This window comes from Loxodonta africana, chromosome 26, assembly GCF_030014295.1.
Source record: "Loxodonta africana isolate mLoxAfr1 chromosome 26, mLoxAfr1.hap2, whole genome shotgun sequence".
NCBI classification, from domain to species: domain Eukaryota; kingdom Metazoa; phylum Chordata; class Mammalia; order Proboscidea; family Elephantidae; genus Loxodonta; species Loxodonta africana.
The window spans coordinates 7,365,005-7,389,889 of NC_087367.1; the positions used below are offsets into that span (position 1 = coordinate 7,365,005).

Consider the following 24,885-nt stretch of genomic DNA (forward strand, 5'->3'; position numbering starts at 1 on the left):
GTCAGTGAGGCCGTTGTGAAGAGCGCGTTTCCTAATCACATGGATGTTCTTTGAAGAAATTGCCCCTAAGCGGGCACATGACTCAGGAATAAGAGATCCTAGCTCTAAAGCCTCTATTGATCAGGTTTCCTTCTGACTCACCTCCATGTCCTTTCCTTCTGGAGAGTGGGGCAGATAGATTACCTAAGTCAAAGTCGCCGGGTGATAAAACCCGAGTTCAAACCCGTGACCTGTGACTTGAGTCCAGGGCGCTTATCTGCTCACAAGCGAGGGACGCCAACAGCCCCACGTACCCAACACTCACCGCATGAGCACTTCCCCGACCCTGGTACTTGCCGTGACGTGCTCGTAGTCCTGGCCCAGCTCGTGGGAGCCTGCGACCACCTCCCTCTCGGCAATCCACTGCTCCAGGTCGTCCACCTCACGGTTGAGCTGGAAGAGCCTGTGCCTCTCGTCCAGCTTGCCCCTCCTCTCCTCCGCGAGGTCCTTCAGACCAGCGTAGAGCTTGTCCACCTTGGACTGCCGCATGCTGATACGCTCGCTGGAAGAGAGAGCGCGTGCCGGGGGGCAGAGAGGACCGTAAATGCCAGTTTTCTTCACGGGGAAGAAACAAATGAGATGGCGATACCAAGAGAACACGTTCCATGGAATTTCCCAAAGGCTATCTCTAGCTGACCTATTAGGTTCGAAAAATAAAATCCTGAAATTTGATCTCAACTTCAAGGAATGAGAAGCTCCTATGTAAACACAGTATAGCCTGAATGCTCCTTAGAAGAGAAGAACGGCGAAGCAACATCTCACATTATTGTGGACATGTTATCAGGATGGACCAGTTCCTGGAAAAGGACATCAGCTTGATAGGGGGTCAGCGAAAAAGAGCAATACCCTCAAAAAGGTGAAGACCCTCAACAAGATGGATTGACACTGCGGCTGCAACAATGGGCTCAAACGTAACGACTGTGAGGATGGGGCAGGACCAGGCAGTGTTTCGTTCTGTTGTACACAAGGTCGCTGAACAACAACAAAGAGTAAACCAAGTTATTAAGACTGAAGGCCATCCTGAGCAATGACAGAGGGAGACAAAGGAAACCCCAACTGCCTGCTCTGCTGGCTCCGGGAGTCAGGATTTACTCCACCATTAAAAGTTAATGAAAAATCAGCAGTCAGGGAGATGTCCTCCCTTCTGGAGAACCATGCTGACAAAGGGACAAACGACCGCCACCTGGCACGCTCCAGCCTGTGCTCCCTCTGGGACATACACACTCTCCTGCTGGGAGGGCTGCCCCTGGGGCTCCTGTGGCTGCACCACAAGGCTGCCTTCCCTGTCCTTCAACCCCCTCCCCGTCTTAGAAAGACAATTCTGTAACAGGAAATCAGAAACAAGAACTTGTTGGTGCCTCTCCCTGGAGACTACAAAGCCACCTTCCCGGGAACCCTGATTGTGCTCACCTCCAGGGCCTCCCAGACCAACACAGCCACTGAGCCAACCTCATCTCCCTCAGCTTGCCTTGGTTAACCTGCAAAGCCAATGCTTTCCTTTCTGAATCACCAGCAGGCACCTACAAAGCCTAAAATGCCTGCACTGTAGTTAATCAAGGGGCCTTGTACGTAGTTACCATGCAGGCACCTCTTTCATTTTTCCAAAGGCACTCCAGGCACTTGGTACGCAAGAGTTAGGAACGATACCAAATCAGACATTCTGTTCCTCCCAGGAGCTCCTTTGTTTCACAGGCCCATGGAGTCTCCCTACCGACCTTGCTCTGTCAAGTAACGCCTTCCCTAAGCAGCAGGGCTCTTCCAACCCAGGAAGTAGGTATTCTGATTACATGTGTCCACAGAAGTCAACCTGCACTTCTGATTCACGACAGCAATCATCTTTTAACAGGGCCCTGATCAAAAGGGGAGCCCTGGTGGCATAGTGGTTAAGAGCTCTGCTGCTAACCAAAAGGTCGGCAGTTGGAATCCACCAGCCGCTCCTTGGAAACCCCATAGGGCAGCTCTCTTCTGTTCTATAGGGTTGCTATGAGTCGGAATCGACTTGACGGCAACAGGTTTGACCAAAAGGAGATATTTACCCCAAAAGACCAATTTCTAATGTAACATGCAGGTCCGCCCTTCCTAATCAGCACAGACCTATCAGGCTCTGTTTTTAAAATTCTTCCCAAAGACCGACCTTGCCCATTATGGAGGATGGACACTGCCACTTTCTTGGGTACACAAGAGCCCCGTCTTTCCCGAACGGCACTCACCTTTCAGGATGGCTGTCGGCCACCAGGGCCCGGCTGGTCTTGGAGAGCTGGTGCACCGTCTCTGCATAGTCCTCCACAGCCTGCTCCAGGATCTGGTGTTTCTTCAGCATGGAGACAGCACTCTGCTCATCCTGCGGAGAGAAGGATGGTCACACCACAGCTGCCCACCTCGGGGTCAAAACCACCCTGTGGAGGGACAGGCTGACTGTGCGGAGGGACAGGACAAAGGACCACCAGAAAGGAAGCACGGGCACATGACACGGCCAGCGGGACACGGAAGCATTCCCAGAGGATCAAGAGGGACTAGACCATCCGGGTCTCTGTGAAAGACCCATGTCGGGTGAGGACAGCGTGGAATGACCCTCTGAGGGATAAAGCTCTGGCAAACCACGTGTCTCCTGTGTCCTGGCAGGCTGAGATTCCTCACAGTCTGCCAGGTACCTGGGCAGCTGCATTGTGGAAACTTTAAGGGCTTTTAAATGGTCTCAGAGGCATCCTGTACCTTGCAAAGTTTAGCTAAGCCTGTAACTAGGGAGAGCAGGAGGACCCTGGCAAATTTCTATTTTAAAAAAAAGAAGTCCTCCCTGGGGAGCACAAACAGTTGAGTGCTCGACTACTAGCTGAAAGGTACGCAGTCTGAAACCATCAAACACAAACTGTTAGGCACTTTAACTACTAACCAAAAGGTGGACGGTTCGAACCCACCCAGAGGTACCCCGGAAGAAAGGCCTGGCAATCTGCTTCTGAAAAGCCACAGCCTTCAAAGCCCTGTGGAGGAAGTTCTACTCTGCAACATATGGGGCCGCCACGAGTCGGAATCGACTTGATGGCAACTAACAACAACACCACGTAAGACAACAAAGACATGAGAAACCAGAGACAAAATAAACAGAGCCTTGTTAAAAACAAAAAAAACAACCTACGAGTAAACCTAGTCTTAATGACAGACAGAAGTGAAACAAGAAAACGTCCTTCTAGGGCAAACAGCTGCTGGATTTCAGAAAGATGCACCATGGTGCCCCAGTGACACTCAATGGCAACAAGCAAGATGTTTTACAAAGACACAGCCACCAGGAATGAGCTCAGGGAGCAGGAGAAAAGTACGGAGCAGAGCTCAAAATTCATGTTAAAAGACCAGACTTAATGGTCTGACTGAGACTGGAGAAACCCCCAAAACTATAACCCCCCAGGTGCTCTGTTAACCCAGAACTAAAGCCATTCTGGAAGTCCACTCTTCTGACAAAGGTTAGACTGGACTATAAAACACAATAATACTCGTGAAGAGGGTGCTTCTTAGTTCAAGCAGATACGCAAGAGCAAATGGGGAGCTCCTGTCTGTTGGCAAAATGAGAAGTCAGGAAGGGACAGGAACTGGCTAAATGGACACAAGACACCTAGATGGAAAGGGGGAGTGTGCTGTCACATTATAGGGACTGCAACTAGTGTCACATAACAACGAAAAAAAAAAAGTCAAGCCCACAGAGAGAGCTGAGGCCGTGCCTGGGAGGCTGCCCGGGGTAGAAGGCACGCTGCCCACTGCCTCTCACGGGGCGGAACCCTCTCTCACCTTGGCCTTCTCCTCAGACATCATGTACAGCTCCTGTTCGCTCATCCACGCCTCCGCCTCGGCTGCGTCAAAGTAGTACTGCTGGGCCTTGTGGGACTCCTCCAGCCGCCTGTGGCGCTTCTCCGTCTCCTCCATGAGGAGACCCCACAGCTGCTTCAGGTCGGCGAGCCTCTGCCTGATGGCCTCAGCACTGAGGCTGCTGCTGTCGGTGACAATGTTCTGACTCCTCTCAAAGATGTCGTCGATGCGCGGCTGGTGCCCCTGGATTTCCTTCTGGAGGGTCTGCATGGGGGCGGGGAATGCACATGGGGGGCTTCAGACTGTGGCCACACAGTGTTCACACCAAGTCGTGGGGGCCAGACAGAAATCACAAGCCAACGTACCCTGCCTATAATTTAGAGCAATTATTGATCAACCTCCACCGGCTGGAGCAGACGCTTACCTGATTCTTCTTTATTAACAGCTGCACAGTCTGGAGGTTGTGGCCGTGATCCGTGGAAGTTGCCAAAGGCATTCTCTCTCCAACCCACAACTGGAAAGAATTGAAAACAGGCAGTCAGACAGAGTTCCAGGACCAGTTGGCTCAGTAAATACAGAGCGCACACAAGAGCGGCACTGGCTGGCAGAGAGGCCAGCTTCACAGACAATCCCCTCAGCGCCACGTGGAAGGGCCGCCTGGGAGTGCACCCTTCTCCTCAGACACAGGCCGAGGGCTAGTCTTCCAAACCTTACTTCATCCCCAGTGTCCGGCTCACCATGAGTCTTCGTTATTTACTTATTTTTAAAAACAATGTTCTGGGGAGTCCTATTATCTACTTAGAAAACCAGCGACAACAGGCTTGCTTTTGTATGACAGTGGAAACCAGTTAACCAGTTAATGAGTCGATTTCAACTCCTGGCGACCCCATGGGTGTCAGAGTAGAACTGTGCTCCACAGGGTTTGCAATGCCTGGCTTTTCAGATGTGGATTGCCAGGCCTTTCTTCCGCAGTGCCTCTGGGTGGACTTGAACCTCCAACCTTTTGGTCTGCAGCTGAGCATGTTAACCACTTCACCAGACTGACTCGGAAAGTAGAAGGAACCCTGAGCATTCAGAGCCTGGGCTTTCACTGCTTGGCTCCCTGACAGGGCCAGGGCGAGTTCAACAGACCATGGGCTTCGGGACAAGCGAGGAGGTTTAGGGAAAGGCTGCTCGTGCAGCAAGGCTCACTCACAATTTCATCCTCCACGTCCCGGTTGAACTGGTGGATCTCTTTGGAGGCCAGCAGGTTGTGCTTCCTTTCGTTCAAGGGTTCCAGCAGCTCCTTGAACTTGGTCTGCACGGTGAGGCGCTTGCTGTCCACCTCGTCCGTGCTCTTCCCCTCCTGGCTCAGGGCCTGGGCTTGGCTCTGCAGCTCCTCGATCTCCTTCTTCCGCACTTCCATCTGATTCTCCAACATCTAGGGGAGGAGAACAGACGAACCGTCACACCACACACAGGACACGCGGCCCCGGAAAACATCTGTCTTCAACACTGGCCAAAGGGAAGGCTGAGGAACATGAATTTACACAGGAGAGCCCAAGAAATGGTGCTAATCCCTATTATACCACCACTTAGCCCTCCACTTCAACAGCTGATTATTTTTTAAAAAATCTTTTAGGGCTTTTAAACTTGGGAATAATATTCAAGTTTATTCAGGGACTGAAAACGGAAATGCCAAGGGAAAGCATGAATTATGGAAGCCCCCCCTAGACTGTGGCCCCTGATGCCCTGCTAACTCAGAACTGAAGCCACTCCCAAAGTCCACCTTTTAGTCAAAGATTAGACAGGCCTATAAAACAAACAATACCACACATGGGGAACGTGCTTCTTATTTTAGTTCAATCAAGTACACAAAGCCAAATGCGCAACACCTGCCCAAATGCAAAGATGAGAAGGCAGGAAGGGACAGGAAACCTGGACGAACAGACACAGGGATCCCAGGGTAGAAAAGGTGAGAGCGTAGGAACGGACACGGGGAACCTCAAGCAGAGTGCTGACACATAGCAGGGATTGCAACCAACGTCACAAAACAACTTTTGTATTTTTTTTTTATTGTGCTTTAAGTGAAAGTTTACAAATCAAGTCAGTCTCTCACCTAAAAACTTATATACACCTTCCTACATACTCCCAATTGTTCTCCCCCTAATGAGACAGCCCGCTCTCTCCCTCCACTCTCTCTTTTCGAGTCCATTTCCCCAGCTTCTAACCCCCTCCACCCTCTCATCTCCCCTCCAGGCAAGAGATGCCAACATAGTCTCAAGTGTCCACCTGATCCAAGAAGCTCACTCCTCACCAGCATCCCTCTCCAACCCATTGTCCAGTCCAATCCGTCTGAAGAACTGACTTTGGGAATGGTTCTTTTATAATAATTTTTGAATGAGAGACTCATTTGCACTGTAAACTTTCACCTAAAGCACAATAAAATGAAAAAATAATTAAAAAAAAATTATGGCAAAAGGACAGTCTTTGATTGCCTGTCATAAGTCATAATAATGCTAGAACCCAGTTTACCACTGGATGGAGTAAGGCCTTGAGGTCTCAGCTCTTTAGGCAAGAAGGGTGGCTAACGCTCCCTCAATTCGGTCAGAAAGCTGAAAGATTCTCTCTGTACGTACTGGATGATCAGCTGACAACAGACAAATAGCTTAGTTACACGGGGAAAACAGTCGGCCATGGAGGCAAGGTGCCTGGCTCAGGAAACACCACACTGGGGCTACCATACACGGACAGCTTAGAGACACACAGCTCAGAATCTGAAGCAGACTAAGCGACCCCCTTCGCAGGTAGGACAGCAAAACAGCTCTGTCTAATGACCACCTGTGGCAAAAACCATTTCCTGCATTATAACCTGAAGAGCAGAGAAATCAAATCACTGAGCCAAAGGAAGGGTGGGTACCGCTTTGGATGAAGCAGAAAAGCCCCGGCGCTCGGCAAAGGCTGTCTTTTGCAGTGACTGGTTCCACGCAGAACCACGGCGCCGGGGGCTCGGCCACGCACCGCAAGCCCAGCCAGGGACCCACTGGAAGATTCTGCCACTGACTTGCTTTCTCGACCTCACCAGGTTCTGTTTTCTTATAAATTCACTTGCCCTTAGGGCCATTCTATCATGACGTAAAAAAACTATTAATTTCTTTTATTACCTGTGAAGTACCTCAAACAACCCAGGTAACTGTCACATAACCAACTCCAACTCACAGCGACCCTACAGGACAGAGTTAACCTGCCCCATATGGTTTCCAAGGCTGTGTATCTTTATGGGAGCAGCCTGCCACGTCTTGCTCCTGGGGAGCGGCTGGCGAGTTCGAACTGCTGACCTTTCAGTCAGGGGCCAAGCGCTTTAACCATTGCACCACCAGGGCTCCTTACTGCCACACAGCTACATGTCAAGCAGCAAGGTATGCAAATAAGACTATTTTCCTTCATGCAAAATACAAACTTGAATAAAATAACATTTCCTCAACTGGGAAGATGATCAAAATCATTGCAATGGACAGACACCCAATACTTCTACGATATTCGCTATCTACCCAGTTGATTCTGGAAATGCCCTGTGATACTGTCAGAAAAGCCACTCCGCAGGATTAAAATCCCTTCACAGAGAACACGGGAGCTTGAGCACACAGGGGTGAGTGAAGACTACAGAGACCAGGGGCTGTAACACAGAAACGGGCCCGGACTGGGTCGCCTCGCCCACTTGCCTGCTGCTTCTTCAGCAGGATGTTGACACTGGTGAGGTCTTTGCCGTAATCATCAGACTGAATCTGACTTTCCAGGCCGTGCAGCCATTTGTCCAGGTCCGCACAGCTCTGGGTGAAAAGTTCAGCCTTGTTTGCGTCAAAGAGCCGCTGGGCCTTGGTCTGGGTGGTGGATTCAAGGACTTCCCACATTTTATGCAAACTGGTGAGTTTCTCCTTTACCACGGCTTCTGTCTCGGGCTTTTCAGAAATGAGCTGCATTCCTTCCTGGAAAACACAAACCAGAGCGGTCAGGAATAGACACAGTCTGCCAGAGAATGAATACTACCGTAAAAACCAATCTAAGATACTTGATCTGTGAGCTACCCGTCGACACACACACACACACACACACACACACACAGACACGCGTCTTCCCACGTGAAGTCACTGCTCAGTAAAATCAAGAGCGGGCTGCCCTGTGTACACATATACGTTTCACAGGAGCTGAGCAGTTAAGTGCTCGTTGAAATGTGGTTACAACTAGAGCAACAGGACGATTCATGCTTAGAACTTAAGACTTCAATCCCTCCATTCCACAACCCCCACCCCCTCTACCCCCCAAAAAACCCCATAACGCAGTGTTTTAACAGTGAAGAGTCTGAAAAAGATATAAAAAGTGTGAACCTCGTGTTCAGGTTCAATTATACTCTGCAGGGTCTTCCTGTGCCAAAATAACACATCTGAGCCACTGGCAGTGGCTGGTACCTAGCAGTCCCAGGAAAAAGGGACATCTTAAAGTACATAGCATTTTTTAAGGACATCATGTTTTCAAAATTCTGTGCAACCGTGTCTGATAAATCGCCTTCACAATGCAACACACATTCATTTGATCAAGACCGTGGGGACTGGTCCCACGAGCTCACAGCTACCCGCTGCAGACACAGGCTGAACAGCTGCTGTTAAGATAAATCAACAATTCCATACCACCTGTTGGTCCCAGGAGCTCACAGCTACCCGCTGCAGACAGAGGCTGAACAGAGGCTGAACAGCTGCCATTAAGATAAATCAACAATTCCATACCACCTGTTTGGGTTTCTGCTTTTCTCCCTCCTTGTGGTTTGAAGTCAGGAATTGGTATGTCAAAGTGGGACGGCTAGTGGCTGTGTGTCTTTTGCTACATGATCAGGTATGACTCAAACATGTTGGTAAATATGCTAAATAAGCAGGAGCCCACTGCAGCATTATTCGCAGTAGTCAAAAGGTGGAAACAACCCAAGTGCCCATCAACAGAAGAATGGATAAACAAGTGTGGTACAGCCATATGATGGAGTATTACTCAGCCATGAAAAGAGAAGAAGTCCTGAAAGATGCTGCCATATGGATGAACCTTGAAAACAAGCCGGGAGAAATAAGTGAGACACAAAGGGCAAGTATTGTGATTCCACGTAAATAAAATACCTACAATAGGCAAATGCATGAGACAAAAGCAGATTAGGGATTATCAGGGACTGAAGAAGCGGGTACAGGGGGTGACTGCTGAAGAGGTATGAAGCTTCTACTTGCAGTGATGAAAAGTCTGGAAATAGATCGTGGTGATGGTTCCATAACACCGTGAATGTAATTAACGTCACTGAATCATACATTTAAAAAGGGTTAACATTTCCCCATAATAAAATTAAGAAGAACAAAGTAAGGGAGCTCATTCTCACCATGGTCACGCCACCAAATGGACTCCCTATTCCACAGCTCACTCACCTTCTCAATCTTGTCCAGCCATTCTTTGTTGGACGCAAGTTCTGCCATGAACGCTTGATGTTTTAACCATTTACTGTGCAGATTTCTGGCTTCATCATAAGACATGTCCTGGGCTGTGAGCATCTTTTCATTGATCCAGAGAGACAGCTAGTGGGGGAAAAAAAAAGTCAGGAAGGTTTTAGAGATTGTGATCACAGACTTGCTTCCTTCTTCTGCCTGGAAAGGGTTGTGTTTATGTCATACTATGTACGCTGCGTATTTCCCTGTGAACAGACACCCGTATTAATGTTATGACTCTGACCCCTCACTACAGGTATCTGTTCCATGGCGGCTGTACCTGACATGGTATGTAACCCGGAAGTACAAAAGCTCTTACGTGCCGGCTTTCAAACTGCTCTTACCCAGATTTCCCCCAAAGGCTTGCGTTTAAAATTCTGCCCTAACCAGTCCAAGTCACCACCCTTTTTCTCTTCCAAATGCCTGCGTCGGCTGTGCCATGTTAGTGATTGACTACCTTTCACCCCATTTGGCAATCTTTCTATTTCTTTTAGTTTTCTTAATAGAAAAAAAAAACTACTCTTTTATTCCCTCCTTCACAGGCACATCTCTGGGAACACTAAGAGGCATAAATAACTTGCTCACTGGAGGGTAAGGCATGAGTGATGCCCTCCCATGGTCTGCCGCAAGTCTGAGCTGCCTTCACCTCTCCTTCTATAGCTTCACTTCTCTAAAAGGACCTTCCACTCAGACCAAGAACACCTCACAGTTGTTGCTTTTCAGACCCAACATGTTTTCTTGGATCCGAACTCGGGAAAACCACAGAGAACCTGCCAGCCACTGACAGATGAGATGGAGTTCTCTTCTGAGGCTTAGGGGTGCGAGTCAGCCAAGTACCAGGCCCTGGGCCTGCTTCTCCTTCAGCTTTTATCCAGATTTGGTCCCAGTTCAGTATGGCCTGCCTGTGGCTGGCCATGCCAGGGTCCTAATTCCTACTCCACACACGACCCTGACCCAGGCAGAGCTGTCTGGGTGTCCCAACGGAAGGCACACAAAGGAATGCAGAATCAGCCCAGCGTCAGAAACAAACGTCTTCAGGGAACAGGCCCCTCCTCCGCTGCGACCACAAGAAGGCCTGTTTACTACACCAGCCACTGCCCCTGCAAGTTAGCACCTGGACTCCATGGTGCTGTCTCCAAAGCCTGAGAAATTACCTAGAAAACCAACAGGAAATCCTTATAGAACATTCCCAAGGCCATTCTCTGGTGCTCTGGACCGCTGCTGGGAAGGGCTTCCCCACAAATTTGTTTAAACTACACAAAGGATGTTCTTTGGAAATGAGGTCAAGGAGAGGCAACGTGGGTCATGGAGCGCCCTGACTCTGGGCAAACTCCAGGAGCCATCTCCACCTTTCTCAGGCTATTCATCACACCGAGGGACAGAAGGGGTGCCGAAAGCAAAAGGTAGCAAGATCCTGCTCTCCCCCTTTACTGAAGACCAGTACATCTCATAAAGCTCTTTGTAAGCAAGTACCACTGATCTGGGACATGATGTTTCCCACCATAAAAAAAAAGTTATCTATGTTTCAGCTATCTGAGTAGCTAGAATCTGAAAAATACCATGGACGTGCATTCAACCTAAGGAGAAAAAAGGCAAAAAGGAAACCAAACGATAAACCGTTTCCGTGTATTTTATACACACACGCAGACGTTAAACAGAAGACACTTACTACAAGTGCCAAGGACATTTAGATATTTTCTCTATTCATAACCACCTACTCGAGAGGGATCAGAAAAAAGAGAGCAAGCTACATAAAAATCAGAGGCTTATAAACAAATCTGCTCTTTGCTGAACACATCACCCCACAGATAAAGCACCGTGCCCGGCAGCACAGTGAGACGGGCCGACAGAACGTGCTAGCTCATCAGCCCTGCCCTAGGCATTCTGCAGCCAGAGCTACAGTCATCATCTGCGGGCATTTACAAAGGTCTTTGAAGAATATACTCATTCTCTGCAGACAAGAGTGCTGTGCACATTGTAGAAGGATAGAGAAAGTGCTTTGCTCGCTGAATTAAGCTAAAAGCAAAGCACTGAGCTCACTATCCCTGTGCCAGACATGCCTAATTACACCGCCTTCCTGGAAAAAAAACAAAGTTTCAGAAAACAGGCGATGTAGCGTGAGTGACTAAAACAGAAAAGTAACATTTTTTAAATCAGTTGTTCGTTTTTCAGGTATTGTATTACCGTAGCGCAAAACCTATGATGCTCCTTGTATTCCCATCTGTAACCAGGAATAGGTTAGGTGGGTCCCTGTTCATTCCTGCTGTACTTCCGGATGCAACAGCCGCCCCCACCCAGATGGCGTTTACTGGAGGGCGGCACACAAGGGCAGACTTCACAGTCCGAGTCTCTAGGTTTCCTGAGTCTTGAACAACACCAAAAGTCAGTACTGGTGCCAGTAGCTGTTGAGTTAATTCCAACCCACGGTGACCCTACGTGTGTCAGAATAGAACTGTGCTCCACAGGGTTTTCAGTGGCTGATTTTTCGGAAGTGAGATTGCCAGGCCTTTCTTCTGCAGTGCCTCTGGGTAGACTTGAATTTCCAACCTTTTCGGTCAGCAGCTGTGTTAACTGTTTGCACCACCCAGGGACCCTGAAAGTCAGTAATGCTGTTAAATTTGACCTCTGGAAACTCTGTAAACACCTACTGGCACAAACAGGTGGATTTTCAAATGTAGGGCTGGTCTGCATACAAACTCCATTTGTGGAGACTTTGGCTTAAAAGAGATGTATTTTAAAGAGATTTAAAGTTTGCAGCCAAAGAATAATATACGTATATAAACAATACATAATTGCTTGCATTTCTGCACCAACTGTTTTACCCACTGCCGTCCAGTGGGTTCTGATTCGTAGCGACCCTACAGGACAGAGTAGAACTGACCCAGAGAGCTTCCGAGGAGTGGCTCATGGATTCAAACTGCCAACCTTTTGGTCAGCAGCCGAGCTCTCAACCACTGTACCGCCAGGGCTCCACACCAAGTGTTTCAGTGCCCCCCAAACTGAGCTGAATTCAGTCACTAAGCAGAGACTGTATGTATATGCTGATGGGGGACATGCAGCACCCCACCCCAAACAGATTTTCAGGTTACACTAACTTTTGATGAGGTTTATGGAGAGTCAGGCCCAAAAAGGGAAGAAAGCATAAACCGGGGAGATTTAGCACGGCAGGCACAAGGAGACCCGCAAATAAATCATCTCCGAGACATAAGAAAATCCCAGCCAAAACTCCTGTACACTTTGAGGGGAAATCCCACCGGACTGAGCCCTCAGGGCATTCACAGCTGACAGTGGAAGCTGGTGCTGTATCAGAGAGGGAACTGCTCGTCACCAAGGGTATTAATTTGGAACAAATGAAAAAAAAAAAGCTAAAGACCTAGTAAGACTGACCATTTCCTGTGACACCACGGGGCAGGACTACCATTTTGTCTAAACTTACTTTTTCCAGACACTGCTATTTATGGATCCTTCAGTACGTGAGTGCAACACAGAGGACTGGAAATTTCAGACATGACTGGGTTTCTATCAAGGGCTCCCCCTGTCCACCCTCCTCTCACTAATTTCCTGGAATTCTTTTTCTTCACATTAGCCCTGGCTTCACCAAGGTGTGTTGAATGGGTTTCATTTCACGAATCTGCCCCTTAAACAAGGGTATGGGGTCCCAACGACCCCCTCCTTACTGCCAGGACTTTGGCCTGAGGTTAAAACCAGCCATTGGTGGTGCTTCAAGGGAAACAGCAAGGTGATACAAGGACCAGCCTGCAAACAGCTCCTGAGCCCCTTTAGGCCCTCCAACGCTAAAGGGCCGCCTGGTATTCACTGCAGCACAGCCTGTACTCTAACAGCCAGATTTAAGATCCCAGTACTCTCCTCTAGGCCTATCGAGGGACATGAATGCCCTTTAAGTGCACGTCCCATTCAAATGGCTGTGAATGCTTGGATGCCACTTAGAAGAGGCCCGCCTGTCTTCAGCCTGTCTGGCTCCAGGCAAATCCCCTGGAGACCTAGATTCAGCAACAGGGTGCTGAAAGCCGACAGACCCTACGCTACACAGTTTAGGGGCTTTCCTTCTTAGGGTTTAGCTGCTGGAACACACTGCAAGGTTCACAGTAAGACAGCAGCTTAATGACCGCGAAGGACCCCTTCTGCCAGAGGACTTAACAGGCCATCACGAGAGCTGTGCACCTTTAAACACGCACCCACACGATTGCATGCCAGGTGTTCTCAACGACCTGAGTCATGTTCTCAGCACCCAAGCTAACGCTGCCCCACACACCCTACACCCCAGGGTCTCTGCGGCTTCCCTCGATGTTCTTCCTCTATTTTTGTCTTCTAGGGGATTTGCTCCATCAAACCTGAAAGGACAGAGCCTCATCACTGCCCTCTGGCAGAGAGGGAAATGGGACGCGCTCAGGAATTCACACATAGGAAGTCAGCTAGATTCTTTTCTCCAGCAAGCTTGCTGAGAAGACTGGAGTTTTCTGGCCAACTTTAGTTTTCAAAGCTTGTTTATACATGTGTCGGGGTACTGGTGGGGGCATGAAAAATGCAAGAACCATCAGATGAATACCACATGTCAAAACCTGGTGCGTGAGATTAGGATTACCGCCCTCGGCACGCTGAAGACACCTCTTTAAGGGGCCTGAAAGACTTGGATATTTTAAAGTCTTAAGTGAAGAAGAAACGTAAGTTTTTGTGTTTTTTTAAATCCCTGCTTCTCACCTAGAAGCCAGTTTCAGTTCAAGTTCTTTTCCTTTCATGCCACTTAAATGGACACTGCTATAAATACTTAAAAATATAAAATGTTGTAGGGTGTTCTTATAAACAGTGCTGCCCAACACAACTCTGCGCTGTCCAATATGGCGGCCACTAGTCGCAGGTGGCTGCTGAGCATTTATTTAAGTGATGAAACTCGGGCAACGTTTATAGTTTTAATTAATTTAAACTGAAATGGAGACATGAGACTAGCGGTTCCCTTAATGGACAGTGCAGTTGTAGACCATAATATTCTACTACAGTAACCCAGCTGCTCTAAGTGGTAACTTGTAGGATGGAGAACTGACAAGGTCCCCTATATAGCCCCACACCTAAGTCAAATGGGAGATACAAATTTTTGGCCTCAATTAATTTTATGGTTCAAAGGGCGGCTATTCAGCCAACTGCTAGCTGGCAATCGCTGGAACCAGGACTAGAGGGGTCTAAGGGTCACCTACCTCCTGACAATCCTGCAGGAATTTCTGGAGGTCCCTGTTGTCCTTGAGGCGCATCAGAAGCTCACTGGCTGCCTCACGGTTCTTCCTGTGTCTGTGAGAATTAAAAAAAAAAAGGCAGTTGCAGTGAATCTTGAAGTACAGAGTTTGCAACTCAGTTCCTTCCCTGAGCTTCCACATCTGCTGAAAAACAGCTTGCTTACGATCCTGTTATGTGAAGGAGTCAAGATAGAAGACATTTTAGCACCTCTGAGCACATCACCCACGGGACAGAAGAGATTGAAACCCCTGTCTGAGCTACGCAACAAGCCAAAGACTCCGAGCTATGCAACAAGCCAAAGACTCAGTCAGTGACCCAGATAACTGTGCTGTTTCCTTCTCAGGGCAGGAGCCCTGGGTCCAAAGGATGCACTCTGTTCCTGGTGCTTCCTTCCTGGTGGTATGAGGTCGTCTTCCTCTCTGCTCATTTTCTCTTTCATATCTCAAAAGAGACTGACTCAAGACACAACTTAATGCTATAGATTGACTCCTGCCTCATTAACATAACTGCCTCTAATCCTGGTTTTTGTCAGAGGTAGGATTTACAACACAGGACAATCACATCAGATCACAAAAGAGTGGACAACCACACAACACTGGACATCATGACCTAGCCATGTTGATATATTTTTAGAGGGCATGATTCAATCCATAACATGTATGCTCTCAAAGGCCCCAAAATGATTATTCCTGAGGTTTTTCTCCACGAAAGTGTGTGTGTGCATCTTCTTCTCAAAATAGGAATCTGTTCACATTAACTTGAAGTCCATTACGTGATCATATACAAATTCTTAGTTCTGTGTGTGTCCTGTCAGCCAGCTGGGAGTTCCTTGGAAGGTTAAGTGTCAAATTCACCCACAGTGCTAAAATGGGGACTTACACACAAAAGTTCCCTCAACGTGTGAAGAAAAAGCTGGGCGTAACTGGTTTCTGCGAACCTGAATAAAATGGACAAACTAAAACCCCAGTTGTGGTGGAGTCAATTCCAGCTCGTGACGACCCCGTGTCTGTCGGAGGACTGTGCTCCACAGGGTTTTCAATGGCTGATTTATCTGGAAGTAGATGACCAGGCCTTTCTTCCAAGGCACCAGAGTGGGCTCAAACCTCCAACCTTCCAGTCAGCACAACCTAGAGGCTCCAAGTAAAACAGGCGCCTCCGGAAGACAGGTGAGTAATCGCATCTGTCGGAGTCAATGCCTTCGTTCTAGAACTCTTTCTCTTCAACAAACTCGGTGGTAGCTGAAGAGACTTCGGACCACAAGCACGTTTCAGGGATCTTGCAATCTTTAAGAACAGCTCCACAGCGGGGCCGGGACGTTTCTGGACTAGGTGAGATCTGATCATTTCGATACTTAGCTTGTGCCCAGTACAACGCCTGGAACTCACAGGCTCGTGGATTTTTCTAACAGACAAGTATTCTCTGGGGTCAGTTTCAGATCTGGCAGTCTCTGGGGGTATTAAACCGCGACCAGAATTCGGTTAGCACCAGCAGAGAGAAATAACAAAACACAGACCTCCCGGCTCCCATCCCTACCACCCTGCATCTTTCTTAGGCTCAATAGTACACAATCCTTTTTCCATCCACTTTTTTCTTAAAAAAGAGAAATCCTACGGCAGCTGTGGAACTGTACAACCAGGCTCTCAGTAAAGGGCAAAGGAAGGTTAAGCCACAAGCGGGGGCTGCTGGAACGCTCTCCCACCCAGGAGTCTCCCACCTTGACAGCATCACCTGCGGCCCCGTGCAGCTGCAGCTCTGGGGGACGTAAATACACCGAGGAAGCAGCAAGGCAGCTGCAGGCCTGCCTAAGTGCACGTGTCCCTAAGGGCCAGGCCCGCCTTCAGGAAGCCAGCTGTGTCCACCCAACACCACCAAAGCTGCACAGCGTGTTTACAAGATGATGAGAGATGAACCATGAGAGAAAAAGGTCATTATTTATTTTCTAGATTAAGAACGCCTAGCCTGATCCTCTCACATGCGTTTGAGAAGGGTTTTGCAGAGGACTTTTTTTTTTCTCTCCCTTTTTTGTTGTTTCAGAAGCAACAGATATAAAATTAATATAAATTATGTCCTAATCCACAGCACCACCCTTGTAACATATAGTCTGTGCTTCGAATCAGTGAAAAACAAGACTGGAAGTGCTAAAGCCAGGAGTTCAATCTTTACAGGGGAAATGAGTAATCCCCCTCTCCTAATATATCCTAGGATCCCTGGTGGTGCAGTGGTTAAGAGCCTGGCTGTTAACCAAAAGGTCGGCAGTTCAAATCCACCAGCTGCTCCTTGGAAACGCTACGGGGTAGTTCTATGCTGTCCTACAGGGTCACTACGAGTCAGAATTGACTTGACAGCAACGGGTTCAGCTTTTTTTTTTTTGGAATATATTTTAGAAGTCCCTAGGTGGTGCAGACACTTAAGTGCCTAACTATTAACCAAGAGGTTGGCGGTTCAAACCCACTGAGAGGTGCCTGGGAAGGCAGGCCTGGTGATCTGCTTCTGCAAGGTCACAGCCCTGAAAACCCTACAGAGCAGTTCTACTCTACACACATGGGTTCACCGTGAGTCAGAACTGCCTTGACAGCAACCAACAGTGACGACGTATTTTAAGTTAATCTTGCCCAGCGCCCCGGGAGACCCTCTCAGATGTGGGACGCCAACGAGCGTCTTCAGCAAGAGTTCTTTCTTTCCACTGCACCTGGATGCCAGAGGTGAGCCTTGAGGAACAGCTTGTCTCTAGATGACAGCAATCTCACAGCGGGCCCACACTGGAACCAGAAAGGACCAGCCGAAAGGACAGACCGGGAGGAAATGGCCAGCCCCGAACTGGCCTGCGCCGGTGTGTGGGAACCTCAATCTGCCTCAAATCTCCGGCTTCAGTAACGACAGCAGGATGAGTGTCAGCGGGGAGGGTCAAAGAGGGCAAACTGACCTTCAGCCAGAGATAACATCTTTCAGATATGCAAAAAAAAAAGAAAAAGCACTGTTGTGGATTGAATTGTGTCCCCCCCACAAAATAAGTGCTGAACTCCTGGCCCCTAAACCTGTGGACGCGGCCTGTTGAGAAACATGGGGCTTTCTTTCACTATATGTTAACGAGTTAACGCCAGCGTTGGGGGGGTTCTAAAGCGAATCACTCTTCCCAGTTACAAAAAGAACAAAACAGACACAGAGCCACACACGGGGGAGGCACCATACGAAGACAGGCACACAGCAGATACAGCCACAAGCTCGGGAGCGCCAAGGATCACCAGCAGCTACCAGAAGCTGAAGGAGACAAGGAAGGACCTCCCCCTAGAGCCACGCCCCTCCCGGATGCAAGAAAATAAATTTCTATCACCCACTTACGGTGTTTTTCGTGACGGCAGCACTAGGTAACTAAACAGGCACCCAAACCTAGAAATGTGCTGGCAGAAGAGAAAACAGCCCTTCCTTGGATCATGAAAAAGACAGCATTCAGCATCATCTGAGCCAACTGTCTAAGAAAAGCCAGGTAACACTCGTTCGTACCTTAATGGTCGTTCTGCCAAGTACACAGGACAAGCAAACCCCACCCTTCTGTCTCCCTCCTACGGACTTCAGAGAGGTCCCCGTGTGGATGCAGGTGAATGTGGGCTTGGCTAAGGAGGTGTTTGGGTCTCAGGGTCCCACAGGCAACATGCTGTGTGTCAGCTCTCGAAGAACATGACTTATACATGTTACTCAGCATTACGGCTTGTACAGTCTTTGACTAGAATTAGCTTCTTTTCTTCTCTTCTGTGGACCCTTATGTATGTCCTATAACAAGAACCACATTCTCGGGGGGCCACATGATGCTCACTAATTTTGTACGACAGGTAGATTAAACATTGCTAAGTGTCTGCGTCTCACGTGTTGGGACATTTCATACCCACACTCCCAAGGACTTCTGTCCAACAACTCAGAAGTCTTTGAGAGTCCCCAGGTACCGGGCTCCCTCAAGAAGCTCAGAAAACCGCACCTGTCGTCGATGGAGTCGACCTTCTCCTGGATGCGATCCGAATTGATGTTGCCATCGCTCACCAGCCTCCGGCCCGTTTCCACCACGGCGTTGATCTTTTCCTCGTTGGCGTCCATGGTGGTCATGAAGTCTTCTTGCTTTTTAATAGCAGCTTCGGCTCCCTCCAAGGTGGTAGGCATTTCAGTGTGGGCCAAAACGTACTCCTTGTTTTAAAAAAAAAGAATGATATAGCAAATACATCTCGTTTTCAGAAAAATGAAAGGATGTTCCTTCCTATGTGCTAGGCTCCCATGTGACACACTTCACGAAACTTGCTTCTTTACCCTTGTATGAAATAATCTATTGAATCATATAGAATAAAAGTTCGGGAAGAAAAAACCCAGCGGGACGCCGTAAGTGACTAAACTTCTCTAGTTAAACGCTCTAATTCCTTCTCAGAGTGAGTGAGGAACGTGACCACAGCTCTGTGTGCCAGCCGTAAGGGTATCACCGACCCGTCTACAGAAATGAAGTCAGAGCGTTGAGTTAAAAAAAAAAGCTCTATTTTTAACTTGGACTACGTAACACCTACCTTACAGAATGCTGTCAATGTGATGAGATGGTATAAGGAAATACAACAAACGTAAGAGAGTCTCAGAGATGCTGAAAGAGCACCCAACCCGCACTGCCAGGGCAACACCCGGTACCGGTACCAGCTTCTGTCAAGTTGCTCCCAACTCACGGCAACCCCATGAGTGTCAGAGTACAACTGTCCGTCACAGGGTTTTCAATGGCTGACTTTTCACAAACAGATCTCCAGGCCTTTCTTCAGAGGGGCCTCTGAAGAACTTAAACCTCCAGACTTTGGTTAGCAATGGAGCACATTAACTGCACCACCTGGGTACTGCAAAGGCAAGGCAGCTCCCCTGAAAACTCTCCTCAACTCCTGCCTCCTCATCAGGATGGCTTACGATGCCTTAGGAATCGGGAAAATCTCTCTCTAAATTATCCACTGAACTTTATACAGGTGTAGGTTAAACCCGTAGCCCCCACAAAATGACTCAAAAGGCAGCCAGGGCCTGCTCTAATGGGAAGCAGGCAGTGACGGACATTACCTGGTTGTTGAGGAAAGCCTCAGCCTGCTTTGTGTCCCTGAGGAACAGCTGGTAGGCGTGTGACTGCGAGAGGAGGTTCTGTCTATTCTCCCACATCTTGTGGAGCTCGTTCCAGCCAGTGTCCAAGGCCTGCAGCCTCTGCCGCAGGAACATGTACTGGGCATCGGTCTGCCCCTGGGTGACCATCTCGCCCATGTCCCTCATCTTCTGGTAGTCCTCCTCGTAGTTGTCGATCTCGTTTTTGATGTTCTCGTGCTGCGTGAGCAGCTTCTCAGCCTCGGTCAGCGTGTTGGGCATGTCTTCTGAGGCGATGGCCGTCTGGGTCCTGGACAGCCAGGACTGGAAGTCGTCCAGGTCTCGCAGAAACTGCTGCAGCTTGCTGGCCTCGCCCAGGGAGGCCTCGCGGTTCTTCAAGGTGGTCTTCATCTCCTCCCACACATCGCTGATCTCGGCCAGCCGAGACAGGATGGCCTGCGCCTGGTCGGGGTGCTCCGACTCCAGCTTCTCTGCCTCCTTCTGCAGGTCGCTCAGCTTTGCCTCGATGGCCACCAGGTCGCGCTCCATGCCTGTCAGCTTGCGCTGGAGCGCCATCACGCCGGCCAGGTCGTTGCCCAGGTCCTGGGTGGATTCGATCACCTTGGTCTTTTCCCGGATCCAGGATTTGGTCTCATTGCACTCGAGGTGGTAGTTCTGTATGCTCAAGGCAGAGAGGAGGGCGTCCTTTTTCCTGTCGACCAGTTCCCTGAACTGGCTCCACCTGTGAACACAGAAGGGCCGAGAGCAGTGTGAGAGAGGCTAAAGCTATGTGTGCTCCCCGCTCCAGAAGTGTTTCCTTAAACTACGTGCTTTTTCTAAACCAAATTATCTCACTAGGTATGTGGACACACACCATTACAGGGACACAACCAAAAAACCAAACCAAACCCGTTGCCATCAAGCCAATTCCGACTCATAGCGACCCTAGAGAACAGAGTAGAACCGCCCTGTAGGGTCTCCAAGGAGCGGCTGGTGGATTCAAACTGCAGACTTTTTGGTTAGCAGTTGAGCTCTTAACCACTGCTCCACCACCTGGAAAAAGCCTGATGTGGAGAGGGGCCTGTTAAAGAGCTTTAACAAGAGCGGTTCCAGCCATCTGCCCCGCCAAAGGGCAGCTTATTCATGTTGCAGTACACACTGACTCATCTCTGAACCAACGCTTACTCAACGCAAAGGCAGACGGTGACCAGGCCGTGTGTTCGGCCCACTCCAAAGCACCTATTCCACAGAAAGATAAGGCTGGGGACAAAGGTCTACCTTTTCTACAATCAGGACTTAAACACGGAATCAATTAAGCCTCAAATATGCTAAAATCTTGTTCCAGAAAATCATTTTAAAAGGGGCAGCTCAGGTGACATCTTGACACCTCCCATCACACCTGAGCACAAGGCCTCAGCTCTGATGGGGTGGGGAGCAGGTGCCCACAGACTCGGCCCATCCTCCTGCCCTGAATGATATCACCCCAGAACTAGACGCCAAAGGCCAGACGCAGCACCCTGACATCTGCATGCAGGCCAGTGACCCCGTCCAGGAAATCCCCGGCCTCGAGGCTCAGCGAGGGACCACAGCCCCAGTCATGGAGGGTGCCTGCTCACCTCGTGTTGAGCTTGTCCTGCTGGGCTTTGATCTCCTTCTCGCTTGGGTGGCCGCTGTGCATCAGCTGTCGCGCGATCTGGTTCACCACCGCGACCCGGGAGGCCTGGTTATTCATCTCCGGCTCCAGACTCTCGAATCTGAAAAGTCAATTCAACAGAGTCATCGTCCCCTTGGTCACTGGAGTTAACAACGGCGGGCCAGTACCCCCGGCACCTGTACCCCCACTCACCTGTGCTGAATGACCTCCAGGTCCTCCAGTTTCTCCGGGATCTGCATGTTGTTGAGCCACTGCTCCTTCTCGTCGATCCAGAGCTCGCAGGCGTCGGCCTCGCTGGACATCTTGTACAGGGCCAGGGTGTCCTGGAGCGCCTGCTTCCGCAGCCGCGTCAGCTCGGCCACCTCCTTGTACCGCTCCTCGATGCCCGACAGCCTGCCCCTCACGTCTGGGGACTCGGCGTGTTCCTGGGGGAGGGCGCCAGCTTGCTCGTGCAGTGTGTCGATGGTGGGCCTGTAGTTGGCGATCTCTTCCGCCACGTCCTTGTGCTTCTTGACCAGGGACTGCGTGGAGTACTCATCGTGGCCCACGTCATTGCTGGAGACAATCTTGAGGATGTCTAGCATCCAGGCATCGATGTCGTCGGCGTCCGCCTGGAACTGGTGCAGCAGCGAGGCCTCCTCCAGCCGCTTCTTCCGAATGGCCGAGAGCTGCTCCAGGTTGGCCCACTGCTCCCGGATATACAGGATCCTCTCGCGGATCTTCTCCGACCCGAAGTGCTCCTCGGCGATCATGTCTTCGCCTTCTTTGATGGCCTGCTCAAAGTGGCCACTGCGGCCGCTCATCTCGTCCTCAAATGCCCGGTGCTGGCTGAGTAGGCGCACAACGCTGGTCAGGTCTCTCCCGTAGTCGTCGGAAGACAGGATCTTCTCTTTCTCCCTGATCCAGCCTTCCTCCTCTGCCATCTCCCAGAAGAACTTCCAGAGGCGGCGGGATTCTTCCAGGCGGGCCCGGCGCTCGGCCGCCAGCTGGCAGAGCTCTTGGTAGCAGAACTCCATGTGGGCCACACGGTCTCGGATCACCTGGGGGTCGCAGGGCTTGTAGCCTGTGTAACAGCAAAAAAGGGAGTGAGAACGTGTGACAGAGTTTACAACGGGTCTCGCCCCTGTGCAGGCAGTAAGCAACGTCCCAAGTTCTTACTATCAGGTTGCTGGTTCAATTCTACGTGCGGAAACATGTAAAGGCGTAAGGCAATGGAGCAACTTCCAGGATCTTCAGTGGGAACAGGAGAGAGGAGCAGTGATGGGCATTATTTTTTCTGCTCCGACCAGAGACAAAGTGACCAATTACGAACCAAGAAAACATGTGAACTGTATGAAAGGAGGGAGCTAGATGGAAATGTCTCTCAAACACAGGAAGCAAAACCAAATCCTTCCAGGTAACACTCAACAGGGATGTGCAGCCAGATGTGAAAGCCAGGAGCCGCCAGGCGGCCACACCAGGTTGCTGGTATGCAGCCGCATCAAGCGTGGTCTGGCAAAGTCTCACTGTCAAACGGGAGCCTACTCAAAACCAAGTAGCATTTGAGCATCTCAGGAAAGAGGCCTGCCCGGTGCATTTCATGAAAACAAGGCAGCGTTCAAGTGTTCAGGTCACCCCACAGTATCTCATGTTTCCACAACAGAGCAGCAAACCCGCTAAAAACCTACAACAGAGCAGTAACGTCAAGAGTCCTCTTGCCCCACTGCTACGAGCAACTTTAAAACAATACAAACACCAACCAGTTGCATTTGAGCTCATTTTCTGTCTCCCCTAAACTGAAGATGGTGACAGGAGGCAACGCCTGGAGCGGCCCACCCTTACCTTCCTCGTCGGTCGCAAACTTCTGTGCAGAGGCGTTGACGCCCCTCACCCGCTCGGCCTGGATGGCGATGTCTGCTTCAACCAGGGCGTGCTTCTGCAGCAGGTCTTCCACGCCAAGCAAGTGTTTGCCATAGTCCTGAGACAGTAATAGCACCTGTGCACAACGGACAGCAGAAAGGACATCTAAGACATACAACCTTGGCTCTAGCATCACCTGATCTGTGGACCAGCTGAGAGGCGGCAACCGGGTGGTCCCTCTATCTGGCCCGCCATTCTCCCTACACCTTCAGGGGAAGAGAACGACGAGCAAACAGAACAAGACAGACCTGAAACCCGCATCAGGAGAGGCAGGCTAAACAAAGGATCATCCCCTTTGAGGTAGGGGGTTCCCAGGTACAGACGGTTAATGTGCTCAGCTGCTAACCAAAAGATTGGCTATTCAAGTCCACCCAGAGGCGCCTTGCAAGAAAGGCCTGGTGATTTACTTCTGAGAAACCAGCCACTGAAAGCCATAGGGAGCACAGTTCTAGCCTGACACACATGAGGTCCTCCTGAGTTGGAGCTGACAGCAACTGGTAACCCACGGAATAAAACCAAACCAAACCCAGTGCTGTCGAGTCGATTCCGACTCATAGCGAACCTATAGGACAGAGTAGAACCGCCGCATAGAGTTTCCAAGGAGCGCCTGGAGGATTCGAACTGCCGACCCTTTGGTTAGCAGCCGTAGCACTTAACCACTACGCCACCAAGGTATCCACCCACGGATTAAGCAAGTCGAATCTGTGTTACAAAGTATAGCATGAGAAAAGGGAGGAGGGGAGCCTGACATGAAAGATTCCAGTATGTAAACTGAGGCTCCAAGAAGAAACTGCTGCAGCAACTATTCAAGAAACTAAGAGATAAAGGTAATAAAGTTTGTTTCACCTCAAAGATTAAATGAAATCCCTTAGAAGTCCCCAACCCCTTAAATGAACGCTCTCCTTGGTTAAAGAGCTTACTGTTATGCCTCCACCATACAAACACAGAACGAATGGAAGAAGAGTGTGGTTAAAAAGCTTATAAACCATATCTTAAGCCAAATAAGGTGGCCGTCACACTTAGAGGACACCAAGCACCCTCTGGGGTTGGAGTTTGAACTCACTGTAGCTTTGTTTCTTCCACCAGCTGGCCAAATTTGGGGGCCTCACCCACATCCTCCCCAGATGGAACTTCTACTTCACCCTCACTTCAGAGATGAAGCCTCTGGCCCAGCCTCAATTACAACGTGCGCCATAATTTCTAAAACACAAAGCACCTCTCTGCTGCATTTTATGAGCCCGTCTATTTTAAGAGGCCAAGACATACCGTACCTAAGGACACTGTACATCTGGGACAAAAGGAGGGAAAGCTGACAGCATCAGGTGACCTTGCCCCTGTGCCAGGAACAGTTTAAGAGGCAACCGATAGACGAGGCGTGTATCCTGGGAAGGAAATCCCTTACAGAAGGTCGGGCTTGGGCACACAGTGTACTGAGAGGAAGGAGACCTCACTGCACAGTCTGCGTACGGCCCTGTTCTGGTTGATCTATAAGGCTAAGTGCGGTCCAGGTGAAGGACTTGATGTGGCTGTCTTTCCAGGGCCTGCACCAGAGGACACAAATAGGCACGGCTCTGGCAGGACGGCAGGTCTCTTCCCAGGTGGAGGGAGAGCTGGGGACTCTACTCTCAGACCAGCCAGTTGTGGATGGGGAGGCACAGGTAGCAGGAGCAGGCATCACCA

General features: G+C 49.8%; 1 protein-coding gene across 2 annotated transcripts in view; it reads right to left on the minus strand.

Moving 5' to 3' along the window:
• Window positions 1–24,885, minus strand: part of SPTBN1 (spectrin beta, non-erythrocytic 1) — a 223,013-nt gene that overhangs the window by 25,439 nt on the left and 172,689 nt on the right. For both annotated transcript variants that reach the window (XM_064277086.1, XM_010597267.3), the window contains 13 exons: window positions 23,128–23,281; window positions 21,499–22,369; window positions 21,269–21,406; window positions 19,638–20,394; window positions 18,544–18,746; window positions 14,537–14,627; window positions 9,270–9,416; window positions 7,536–7,799; window positions 5,030–5,254; window positions 4,259–4,348; window positions 3,817–4,098; window positions 2,250–2,380; window positions 337–541 (listed from right to left, as the gene is read on the minus strand). In XM_064277086.1, the coding sequence (XP_064133156.1) occupies window positions 337–541; window positions 2,250–2,380; window positions 3,817–4,098; window positions 4,259–4,348; window positions 5,030–5,254; window positions 7,536–7,799; window positions 9,270–9,416; window positions 14,537–14,627; window positions 18,544–18,746; window positions 19,638–20,394; window positions 21,269–21,406; window positions 21,499–22,369; window positions 23,128–23,281 (3,558 nt within the window). The remainder of the gene's footprint in view (window positions 1–336; window positions 542–2,249; window positions 2,381–3,816; window positions 4,099–4,258; window positions 4,349–5,029; window positions 5,255–7,535; window positions 7,800–9,269; window positions 9,417–14,536; window positions 14,628–18,543; window positions 18,747–19,637; window positions 20,395–21,268; window positions 21,407–21,498; window positions 22,370–23,127; window positions 23,282–24,885) is intronic.